The following is a 13,232-nucleotide window of genomic DNA, read 5'->3' on the forward strand; positions in this document are numbered from 1 at the left end:
TTTTACAGATTTTACCCTGGCTTTCATTGTGTGTCAATGAAAGTCCCTAACCTTTCATAAATATGCATGTGAGGTCCATTTAGACGGAAACTGTCCAAAACATCATCAGTTGATCGGGAAAATTTTTTGAACTATCTGCTACGGCGAAAATTTTATTAAATATTGATACCTTTTTGGACTGTGTTTTTTGACGGTGTTTTGGACGATTTTATTGGATATTGATTTCTTAATTTTTTCGATCAATTAACGGTATTTTTGACGATTTCTGTTCAGATGAATCTCATGTGCATATTTATGAAAGGTTGGGAACCTTCACTAACACAAAATGATGGTTAAGGCAAAGTCTGAAAAAATGAAAAGGTTAGGGACTGCTGTTACAATTTTTCCTATAATTTACAACAGGATAATTATATCTACACCATAATTTTTATTTCTTTCACCGTATTTTAATGGAAAAATTGTAGTCACGGTACCAAATCTTTCGTTTATTAGCAGAGTTTGCCCAATCATTTCATTTGTGCCACGTGAGTACCAAACCTTCAAAACTTTGCAGCTCAAATCCAAAATGATGATTTTCCGTTAGTTTGACTATCAAAACTGTCAATTGACTCCAAAAGTAAAAAAAAACTTTAATTGTACTTAATGTTCTTAATTTTTGCTCATTATTGCATTTATGTCTTTGACGATTTTTCATATCATTCTTATTCTCAAACTTTTCATTAGTTAACAAATTTTATAGTTGATGACAATTTTATATTCAAATTTCGTTGAAATAGCGTAAAATAACTTACTTTCTCATCGTATTTTAAAAAAAAATCAAAATAAGAAGTGCTAAAAAATATTATTCCCTTGTTTCAAAGCATGAAACTAAACTTTGATATAAATTATCATGGCGATGAGATGTACAAATTAATAAAAGGTTAAAGATAAGAATTACACGAAAAAAGTTAAGGAAATAATTGTTACAATGACTTTCGCCATATATTACTGTGAATTGTCCGTACAGTTTCTGTGAAATTTTGTTGTGTACACACATCTCCCTTAATATAATACTAAAGGCCCCGTTGATGGATATGATAATTTACTTAAAATAATATAAGTCATCAACAAACTCCTCACTCAACTTTTCTACATTTTCAATTCGTAAATTACACTAAGCGTTCGTTTGATTGCAAGATGGAATTTGGGTGAAAAGAAAATGAATTTCAGGGAATCGAATTGCCTGAAAATTATTTTCCTGAAAATTGTTAATTTATTGTATTTGATTGGTATAATTTTTCAAGTGAAAAATATTGAAATAGAAGTGTTTTTTTATTGTTCATTTGGTTTTCTTTTACATGAAAATTATGAATTAAAGGAATAAAATTTACTGGTATTTGTGATATAATTTGTTTCCATTGTAAAAAAAAAAAAAAAAAAAAAAAAACAAAAAAAACAAAAAAAAAAAAAAAAAAAAAAAAAAAAAAAAAAAAAAAAAAAAAAAAAAAAAAAAAAAAAAAAAAAAAAAAAAAATTGTTAATTAAAGGAATATAATTTATTACAATAATTCTTAGATTTTTTTTAAATTCCCAAAAAAAAAAAAAAGACGTGAAATGGTGCAATTTCAATTCCCACCATTTTGGTGGGAATTTCAATTGGCAAGCCAAGATGGAAAAATCAATTCCATTCTAAATTTTGCCAATCAAACAACAAAAAATTGGAAAGATGGAATTTCAATTCCATTTTTCCTTGGAATTCCATACTGCCTAAATCTTCTCCAAATTTGAGGTATTCGAAATATGGGGCAGATTTTTCTTTATTTATTAGATATTGCTTGTTTTATTAGATTGAATTTAATAATCATTCTGGTAAGAAATAAAGGACTAGGAACTTTGAGATTATAGTTATTTAATATAGCAATCCAAAATATGAACTAAGGATTTGAAATTTGAAACTGCCCAATTTAGGAATTTGATTAATGACACTATTTAGTCACACCCTATTTTCTTTGAGAGCTCAATAGGGGTGAACACGTTTTAGTTTGGGCGGTTTGTGTTATACTTTAAACTCAAAACATTTCACGATGTTTGAAATTTTTTTAAACCAAACCAAATCATTTTATTTTTCGAACCAAACCAAGTCAAATCGTAATTTGCAGTTTGGTTCGGTTTTAATCCGCAGTTTATCTTGTAGAATAATTTATTGTTTTAAATCACCGGATCTTTCATGTTAAATCATCAATAAATACATAAATTATGGTGGAAGCGTACTTGAATTAAACATGGTTAATACAATAATGAATTTCACGCTATAGTCTTCCAAATCTACACGCGGCCCCCTTTTTTCTCTCTGTGATGGGATGTAGAAGAGAATGAATAATACGTACGTGTGATTTGGGGACCATAACCGTATTTATATAACGACACCCTTTGATCAAATTCGACCCATCACACTTGGGCCCGATCTCTACACATATGTAAACCTACACTTTAATTAGATACATTAAAATCCAAAACCTAAGTCTTATTAGATCACTTTAATTGGGCTTAACCGAATTTGATAGCATTTAATTTAACATACAATTATTCACACATATAGGCCCATCGATGGATTAAAAAAATCCTTACAATCTCCCACTTGGGCTATATGTGTCACCTTATAATTGTGCATTAAATATAACCTTATGAGTACTCAAAATTTTGCTATCATTACTGAATGCAACCTAAAACAATCCCATCCATCAATCATATCAACATAGGATTAAAGTGGCTTTCGCTACTTTCATGTAGCTAAACCCATTAATGGTCACGTATATCGATAGAATCGAATGACATAGATCAAGCATGGATGTGTAGCATGAAAATTACATGTGATGTGATCGATAACATACCTATTTCCAACTGGTCCACCTTAATACCTTAGTGAGATTATTTTAAACAAGTTCAAAGATAATAAAACAAATAACTTTATAATCAAAAATAACTTTAACATTAAACCGATCCAAACTAACAATACATGTGTCCAATATGAAAAGCAAAAATACAAATTCCCACTGAAACTAGATATCTTCAAGAGATACTATACCCATATGAGCAGTGTGTTCATGAAAGACCTTGTATCAATCCCTTAGTAAGCGGATTCGCAACCATGGAGTTTGTCCCAATATGCTTTATTGACACCCGTCCACTCTGAACTCTTTCTTTAACAGTTAGGAACTTGATCTCTATATGTTTTAACTTTGTCAAGCTTCTGTTGTTATTGGAATATAGCACTGCTGATTTATTGTCACAAAATATCTTGAGCGGTCTTTCTATATTGTCCACAATGCGCAGTCCAGTGACAAAATTACGTAGTCATATTCCATGATTTGATGTCTCATAACACGTTATAAACTCTCTTGCCATGGTGAAAGTAGCTATGAGTGTCTGCTTAGCACTCTTCCAGGAAATAGCACCTCCAGCAAGCAGGTAAATATAGCTTGAAGTGGATCTCCTATTATTTTGGCATCTCGTGAAATCGGAATCAGAATAACCGACGATCTCCAACTGAACTAATAGTGTTAAATGTTAAATTACATTCATATTTACCATCAAACCCAAAAACAAACTATTTTCAAAATTGGTTACTAAAAGATGTTAATAGAATAAATACATCTTTCTTCATTTTTATTTAAATTTTCTTGTTTGGCTTTCAAATTGTCAATAACAGCCATTTTGCTTTTATAGTTTGGTTAAAACTCTCTTCATCTTGTTAGTGAGACGTTATATAAGGATTGAACAAGATATATTTAGATATACAAAAATTGATAGAATTTAGGCTTATTGAAAATTGACGAATTTCATTATCTAACTACTTTATGAAAGTTTAATGCGTTAGTCTACAATCCATACGTTCCGTCCTTCGTTCTTTCCAAATCACAAACAAGTTTATTAATCATCTGGCACACAAACAGTTATTTTTATATCCAAACCATAATTCACAACTGTATAATAAGTTCAAAAACAACAAAGAAAAGAGCAATGAAAAAATAGATTGAATGAGAATTTAAGACTTAACGCGAGAAAAGAGAGAAAGAAGCGATTCAGGTAGAAATTATGAGACTAACAGGCAAAAGGTGACTGGTGATTCGTTCAACAGGAACAGAGAAATATCAAATATTTGGGAAACGAGAGTTTATGTTAGGGCTTCTAAAGCTTTGGACATGGTTTGCTATCATAGTTTTGTTGAATTATGATTTGGATTGTTGAAAATATTTTATTCTTTTTATTTTTTGCATTTCATATGATTTGGGAATAATTTTAGTTTAGTTTAGATACCAAGTGAGGACATGTATTGTGAACTTGGTAGACTATGAGTCAGTAATGATGAACCTAAGTTACTTTCTATGATTATTTCAGTGGGCTGTCTGTAATTTGTATGGCTAAATTAGTATTTTTTTTAAAAGTGAAAACTGTAAAATATATAAGTTAATAAAATTAATGTTTTAATTAAAAAAAATAAAAATGGTTCAGTTCGATTTTGTGCGATTTTTGAAAATCAAAACCTAACCAAAACCATTTTGAAACGGTTTGGTTCGGTTTAAGGGAAAAATAACCACGGGTCCACGAAAACCTGAACCAACGGCTTCAAATCAATTGTTTTGATTCGATTTGTAGTTTCACAATTTTTTTGTGCATACCTAGAGCTCGATATGCCAATCGGTGTAGAATCTCCCTCGTATCCCTTCTTTATGGAGGTATAATAGGCCCCTCGTGCCACTTGAATCCGTGAACATTTTAGGGTATCCTCAATTTAATTTTTAATGCATTTTGAAAATTCACTAAAGTTTATAAAATTTCATCACTTATTTCTACAATTTAATGTGTCAAGTTTTGATGAGAAAATGAATTCAACTTATACATAAAATGATGGATTAATATCGAGTCTAATATGTTAATAGGAATGATCTAATTAATATCGATGCTCATCTTATGTTCAACATCGATAATGTGTTATATTAATTCAATGATGGATGAAGTTTTGATTGATATATGACAGTCACTGATTCTTAATATAAGATGAACATTAGTGTTCATTATAACATTTCTAAATATGTGAATGAATATAGATAAAAAAATCCACCAGGCTAAATCAGATCCATTAGCAAATGAAGATGACAATTGATATATGGACAGAATTCCATCACAAAATCTTGTCCATTGCTAAATTCAATTCAAATTGGTATCCAATCAATTCGAACAAAACTCTCAAACAAGACTTTTGATAACTAAATATAATAAATAGAGTCTACTCTTCAAAAAGGATGAAAGTACATACAATATACTGTTAAAATCTCCCATTCAATTACATTTAAAAAAATAAAAATAAAAAATCATTGCTTCTATAATGACTTAGGTATTAATGGCGCAGGAGAAAAAAAACCAAACGCCCTTTTTTGCTATAGGTATTGCTAGATGAGTAAGGGAGACAAATCGAGGAAGCAATTTTTTACAGAGTCTCAAAGCAAAAGTTCGTGGCAAAACACGAAGATGGTGAGTTGTTAGAAATAACAAGCAGTTTTTTCCTTCTTCTTCTTCTTTTTTTCTTCTGAGACCACCCCAAGGGTGAAATATTTATTCATTCTTAAAAAAATAAAAATAAAAATTTAGGAGGGGACGTAAGATCTTACCTCCGATCAACTTGCAGCTTAATAATACCCTGACTGGTAGGAACCATTCAAGTAAATTGTTCATAAATATGTTCTTCTGAAAGAAAAAACGAAGAAAAAAATTAAAACAGATAAGTATATATCAGAATGTACACTTAATAGTACTTCTGGGGCTCGAACTTAAACGAGAATATATATTACATTGTTACTGTCATCTATAAGCAGTTATTTCCTAATAGTTTTGGACAAAAAATGTCGAGTTTGGTTGTATATGTCAAATCATATCGCGAAACCTCAGTCGCCTACGAAGAAAAACATGCAAAATTAATCGCGTAAATTGTCAATCTTCATCAGTTGAAATACACAATCATTTGAAGAACGAAAGTCCTTTATCTTAATTTTAAGTAAAACCTCCCCTTGGAAGAATTCATGGTGAAGGCGGTGATATGTTATTGAATGGTGAAATTTGAACACATTATGAACTAATGGAATTAAAAGCTATTAAGTAGATCATATAACACTAAAAAGAGAAACGTTGATTGATTACTGTATAATGCCAATAATCAGTTCAAATACAGCTAAAAAGCTTAAACATAGTATCAAATGGACAAATTAAATACGTGTTGGAAAAAATAGAAGTGCATAAATTATATTCAAATAACATACTTTTTATGTGCATAAAATCGGACATAATTTTGACTTAGCAAAATCAAATACGTAAAGTATAAACGAGAAATACATGAATATGAATTTAGTTGAGGCAAGAGTTGGACTCTTTCTCCTTAAGACAATAATGCCACGCACGGGTGCTAACGATTTTTCGGCATTCATCTCCCAAAATATAATGATCACGTCTTGTAACAGAAGCACTCCAAATTTAGTAGACCAGCGAACTTGCTTATGTTTTGAAACTCGACTCCAAATAAATGCAGAATTTTTAAATGAATGTGCATTAGAATAATGCAATTATGAAGTGTATGAATGAATAAAAACATAGGGTCTTATATATAGATGTTGAAAATGTTTGTCTCAGAAGACACTATTGGAATTAATCTCTATATTTGAAGAGACACATCTCTTGAAAAATGATAATGGCAAAAGACACAATCTTTTATATAGAAAGACACCTTTTCAGCCAACACAATTTTTAGAATATTCTATGTGATTTTTCAATAATTCACGTATTTAAGTGACTTAAATTTGGCTTAATTTTTCATTCACCAAATAATAACTTCCACTTAAATAATTAAAAATTGATCAAAACCAATTTCATATGCAAATTTCCAACAATTCCTCATATGAATGAAAATTAATGCAAATGACTATGGAGACGCTAAAGAGAGTTCAAGCGAAAAGCTATTGCATCTGGATAGGTACCTTATGGGTTTGAACCTTCCGTAGTGAAATACCATTGGATTTACTTGGCTAATCAGCGATGTCTTGAATTGTCAGCCGTTGATGTAAACCAAGACAACAGTACTCACACAATAGCCTCTCTAACACTTTCGAGTTCTCACTGTTATGTTTATTTTGACCCTGAACAACTCTTGAATTTCATAAGTGCTTTAAAGAATTCGAGCCTTGAAATATTCTCATAAAAGTGACCCCACTTCACACTTATATAAGTGATATCCTATTAAGAGTTCCTGCCATACCCTACTTGGTTTGTCCAAGATATAGAAATCTTTAAAAGTATAACTTAATCTAAAACTTTCTACAGATAGCACTTTACTTATCATAGGAATGGCTAGAAATTAAATCTCAAGTGCTCGTTGAATCTTCATAAATCAGTTGTTCCACTGAATCAAGATTTTGGGATCTCCAGCCGACAAGGTTGGGTTACCATTACAAAAATCCTTCCATAGTAGGCTTTTAAGCACATTCCACTCGATATACAGTATCCTTGATCTCTCGGTAAATCTTTTCTTAGTGGATCCATGAATTTACACTATATGAGATTAACTACTTAATGATATTATGTCTACAACTGACACGTCTAGACTTACAATTACGTTTGACTTAATTAGTATCGTATCAAATATAGCTAGCCAACGACTAATTCATTTAATAGATATAAATTGTCACGAACCAAGAAATCCTCTTATGAAGCCAATATTCTTCTTACTAGCTTTTATCTAAAGCTTTATCAATTCCAAACAACAACGTTGGAGGATTCCCATCAAATCATTGCACTAGTCAATCACTTTTACTAGTGGATTTCATACATAAGTATTCAATACCATCATTGAAATATTATAATGCATTTAAACTTTATGAATATTCTTCAAATATTCTGATTGTTCTTGCATATCCAAACGCCATAATCGGCTTTCGTTCCATCTTATCCACTTTAGACTTAGTGCATATCATCCTTATAATTACTATAAAGGTTTTCTACATTTTCACCTTCATAGATATCTTTCTATGATTATAAGGTATAGGGAAATATAACTTTTAACATAAGTTACTCCCACAATTCCTCAATTAAGAATTAATGTACAACTAGTAATTTCGTATCCACACGTCATGAATTTTTCATATCAGTTTGCATGTATTAATGTTAACCCCCTCAATTTTTGGGTTATGCTTGAACTGTGAATGTATCAGCTTTCTTATAATTCAATTCATCTATAAAATAGATAATGTTTGTATCGAATGCTTCGTGAAAGTCTACTCACTTTCAATTTAGGGTTGCCAATTCAGATATAATACTAATGAAATATACTTGTACTTCAATTTGATCATACAAAGTTGATCAATGTAAACACATAGATCCAAAGACAATTTAGGATTCGTAAACCAACAATGCTTTCAAAGCATATACCAATTTAATTGGTTCCAAGATTGAAGTTAATATGTTGCATCTATACACATATATAAGTATAGTACCAAATTGAAGAAGGCTAAGCATCTTCATTCACAAGAATTGCAACTTCTCAGAACGTATGCAACTAATCAAACTTCTGACACTTCACGAGATAGTGCCATTTGTTTCCAATATGTGTCATTTCATATTAAACAAGAAGGCACCAATTCAACCTATTCATCTTGTTGTTTTGAAATGACTAAGTGTCATAGTGCATAAACACTCTCCTATCGTGCAATTTTAATAACATGATAATATAATATTATCTTCACTTTGCACAAACCATCTCGCTTAATTTCATTAATTTAATTGTGGCTATTATTATTAACCTTAATGACAAATATATTAACCAATGGTATCCATGATCCCTAAAACACAAGCACTTGTTTCTATGTGAAAGTACATATGCAGCATGTTTTCAATTAACTAAACCATAAAAGTCATACCATTTCAAATAAAATCAAATCGACAGAACTCTCAATGAGAGTAGTCAATGACATCCGTTCATTTAACCATATTCATGATACTACACATATTTTCATAAATTAGAACTGCCTATAAAGAATATTCAAACAAATAAAATGTGAATATGCAATCAGCATATCATTGAAGATTTAGAAGAAATTTTCTACCTTAACTAATAAATATAGAAACAGTATCCATGTATAAAATTTCAAAACACAAATAATTTATTGGACGTCCAAAACCTAAACTATTCTACAAAATTAATACAAAATGCATAAGTTCAAACTTGACATAAAACTGATTTATGACGCATTTATAATCATGTAGTTTCAGATTGTCTTAGTGGAAGACAATATGACGTTCCAATAAAACTATGCAGTATATAAATGCAAAATTCTATTTCAAGGTGAACAGAATTAAATACCAAGAATTTAATAATTTTGTACCAATTCAAACGTGAATCTAATAAAATACCAGCAGTGGATTTAGTGAAACGACTTAATTAATTCCATGTATCATCCAAAATGTACAAATTCCAATGCATGGTTACTACATGCAGGTAAACGAATATAAATTAGCACGATAAAAGATTATCGTCTTAAGATTGTTGGAAAAAATAGACATGCTTAAATTATATTCAAATAACATACTTTTTATGTGCATAAAATCGGACAGAATTTTGACTTAGCAAAATCAAATATGTAAAGTATAAACGAGAAATACATGAATATGAATTTGGTCGAGGCAATAGTTGGACTCTTTCTCCTTAAGACAATAATGTCCTGCACGGGTGCTAACGATTTTTCGACATTCGTCTCTCAAAATACAACGACCATGTCTCGTAATAGGAGCACTCCAAATTACATAGACCAACAAACCTACTTATATTTTGAACCCTCTTTATATGAAACTCGACTCCAAATAAATGCAGAATTTTAAATGAATGTGCATTAGAATAATGCAATTATGAAGTGCATGAATGAATAAACACGTAAAGTCTATATATAAACGTTAAAAAGGTTTGTCTCAAAAGACACAATCTATGAAAAAGACACATATATTGAAATTAGTCTCTAAATTTGAAGACACGTCTCTTGAAAAATGATAATACCAAAAGTCACAATCTTTCATATACAAAGACACCTTTTCAGCCAACACAATTTCTAGAATATTCTAAGTGATTTTTCAATAATTCATGTAATTAAGTGACTTAAATTGGCTTAATTTTCCATATACCAAATAATAACTTCCACCTAAATAATTAAAAATTGGTCAAAACCAATTTCATATGCAAATTTCCAACAATACGTGTTCAGTCCAGTCACCACCCGTTTAATTAAACATGTATACATTTCATGCTTTCAATAAAGAATCTGATATTAATGAAGTGACACTCTATGATTAGGCTAATGGCTGAGTTTATATGATTATGGCTGACTAGTCCAATTTTGCAGGCATGCAAGGAGTTTAGCTTTTGATGAAATAGAGCAAAAATCTTTAGGCCTAATGGGAAAAAAATGAAAATTACTCATCATTTCTACTGTGAAATAGTGAGCTCTGAACTAGTAAATCTCCCCTATCTTACAGCCTCTTAATTGTAGATGCTTTAAACTGCTCTCTTATAGTATCTTAATTAAGACAACTGAATCGAGGAACAAACTATCAGTACTATAATAGAACAAGGCTGGAGACAAGAAGGGAATCGATGTGCCATGATCATGTTGGAAAAAGGAGTGACCTGATTCGATCTGCAAGCTATGAGGATGGTTCGGATGGAGTAATTTAATTCCAAAGTTCACTATAGCTAAGATGATCTTGATCTTCCATAACTTTTCTAACATAAGTTTACAAAATGAGTGTTTTGATGGCTGAAATGGAAACAAGAAACAAAGTTTAGCTTTGATGACACCACTAGATTTTATGCTGTTTCTATGTTTCTGATCATGACCCCACTATAGATTACATAAGATTTATCTTTGATTTCTTCCATTAAAAGCACTTTATTTTATACTTATAAATTATCTTGAGGAAATGAATCTAAATAGGATAAAGTACCTTAAATTTAGGATAAGATTCAGGCAAGATAAATTATTTTACCAATCAACAAGGTGCAATAAAGAAATGGTCAGTCTGAAATTCCAAACCCCAGAAAATCTTCAAGACAATGAAGAACTCAATGTATAAAATGGAAAATAATCTATGGATTATCTGACCTTTTTTAACCTAAATATTGTCCCCTGCCAGTTGAATTTCCATTCCATGCACCATTTATTGGCAGGTGGCCATTAGGCATATTCATTGGTAAATTCAAGAAAGGAAGCCCTGAAGATGGATCAGAAAATTGGTTGCCAAAACCTGCTCCACCGCCAGTGGACGGCGGAGGTGGCTGCATCTGGACCACCTCGTTTTCCTCCAAGGGCAATCTCTCATACGCCACGTTATTGAACGAGGCCGCAATGATAATAACCGGTCCTGAAGCAATCAAAGCACCCACAACACTCCCTCCAACAACCTGGCCTTGTCCACCTGACAAATATATTGTCAAACTGGTGGCTCCAGGCGGCGCTGGTGGCGGCAAGAAAGAGCCAGACAAGGATAATATCTCGAATTTTCCCTGCAGAACCACCACTGAACCGACCGCGGTAGGCTGCCTTAAGCTTACGTTATTGACTGTGCCTGTTCCGCTCAATATACAAATCCCTTTCTGCTTCTTCCTTGAGTAGGTTGCCACGGCCTCGAACACATCACAGCCATTGCCAACCTCCAGTATATGTGCACGAAGCGTGTTTGCGCTTTCTTGGGTTATAATCACAGGCGGTTTTAGCTTATTCTTAGAACCTGGAGGCCGGCCTCTTTGTCTACGCCCCACCACATCACCTCCTGAACTTGTATTCGATGTATCAAGCTCAAAGCCCTGATGATGGATAGTATCATTATCATTTTCGCCGGAAAATGGGTTTTGATTGTTGTCATCCTCGACGGTGTCCTGTGGCCTTTGGAGGTGTAGATCAGCCCTGTGAAGCTGAGAAACGAAGTGAGAAGAACCTAAGTTCAGACCAGCCATAGAGTACAACAAAGATAACAAGAAACAAAGAAAAATAAAGTATGATAATTGATCAAACTAAAAATTCGCTGAATTTTCAAGAGTAAGTAAATTAAACCCAGAATTTCAAACCCTAGAACGAATAGAATTAAAACAAAGACAATCAAGTGGGGGAGAAATGAAGGGATGAGAGAGAAAAAGGGAGAGAGTAGCAGACGCAGCCAAATTAAAGCAAACATATATAAATATATATAATATACAATGAGCATATACGAATATGATAGTAAACTTTATTGATTAAAATATGACTATAAAATATTTCGATAACACGGTAAGTATTATGAAGCAGGAATAAGCTAAGCAGTTTTATAAAAATAATTTTAACTTTTTTTTTTTCTTTTTTAATACAAACGTAGAAAAATAAGACTGTATAGTGAGGAAAAGCAGCAGGGCGTAGGAGATGCCATGATAAGGATGCATATGATGTAGCGTGTGATTATGATTTCTCTTCTCCCCAACCACAATATTATTTAAATGCATATATTTCGACTCAACAACTAAAGCCAAAAGTCACCACCCCACCCCACCCCACCCCACCCCACAATACAAAGAAGAACAAGAATCACAACTAAAGGATGCACGTGTTTTTACATGTCCGTTATCAATGGCTTTTCTTTGTCCTTATTGCTTCGTTTTGATGTGAAAACTGTAGTATATATGTGTATTGACAAGTGAATTTTTATTGTTATCATAGTTAATGAATGTGAGATTTTACGGTTAACATGCTTCACAAAGATGCTCGTTGCAATAATATCAATCTTAAAAATTCGTTGATCCATTTCAAATTTAAACAGATAGAGATGTTAGTTTGAAATTTTTGAGCTGCCCTAATATCACATTATATTGAGTTCAATTTTTTTAAAGGAGTGCTCACTCTTATCTCGTAAAGCTTTTTTCAAATTTTAAGCTAGTCAAATTTAATTTTTATTATACATTTCATTGGATTCCAGGGACAGATCCAGGATTGGATCCACGATCGGGTTACAAAATTTCAAACCAGGCTACTACGTGGAAAAAAAAATTTTACACAAAAAAAACTGATTTTTTACCCAAAAAAAAATAAAAAATACCTTAAAAAAAACTCTTCGACCTGGGGGAGAGGGGGCTACAGCCCAGCCCAGCCCAGCCCCCCTATATCCGTCTCTGTTGGATTCGCAACTAATATCCATTTT

At 31.8% G+C, this 13,232-nt stretch overlaps 1 protein-coding gene across 2 annotated transcripts; it reads right to left on the reverse strand.

Moving 5' to 3' along the window:
* Positions 1 to 3,276: 3,276 nt before the first annotated feature.
* Positions 3,277 to 12,216, reverse strand: LOC111411610 (AT-hook motif nuclear-localized protein 23-like). 2 transcript variants are annotated; one of them, XR_002705849.1, is made up of 3 exons: positions 11,171 to 12,216; positions 5,648 to 5,723; positions 3,277 to 3,524 (listed from the first exon to the last, which is right to left on the reverse strand). XR_002705849.1 is itself a non-coding variant. In XM_023042127.1 (2 exons), the coding sequence occupies exon 1, from the start codon at positions 12,019 to 12,021 to the stop codon at positions 11,176 to 11,178; it is 846 nt and encodes a 281-aa protein (XP_022897895.1). In that variant the 5' UTR covers positions 12,022 to 12,216; the 3' UTR covers positions 4,614 to 5,723; positions 11,171 to 11,175. The 2 variants fall into 2 exon arrangements, 1 of the variants encoding a protein (XP_022897895.1); XM_023042127.1 differs by lacking the exon at positions 3,277 to 3,524 and having other exon boundaries at positions 4,614 to 5,723.
* Between the last annotated feature and the right edge of the window lie 1,016 nt (positions 12,217 to 13,232).

This window comes from Olea europaea, chromosome 16, assembly GCF_002742605.1.
Source record: "Olea europaea var. sylvestris chromosome 16, O_europaea_v1, whole genome shotgun sequence".
Classification (NCBI taxonomy): domain Eukaryota; kingdom Viridiplantae; phylum Streptophyta; class Magnoliopsida; order Lamiales; family Oleaceae; genus Olea; species Olea europaea.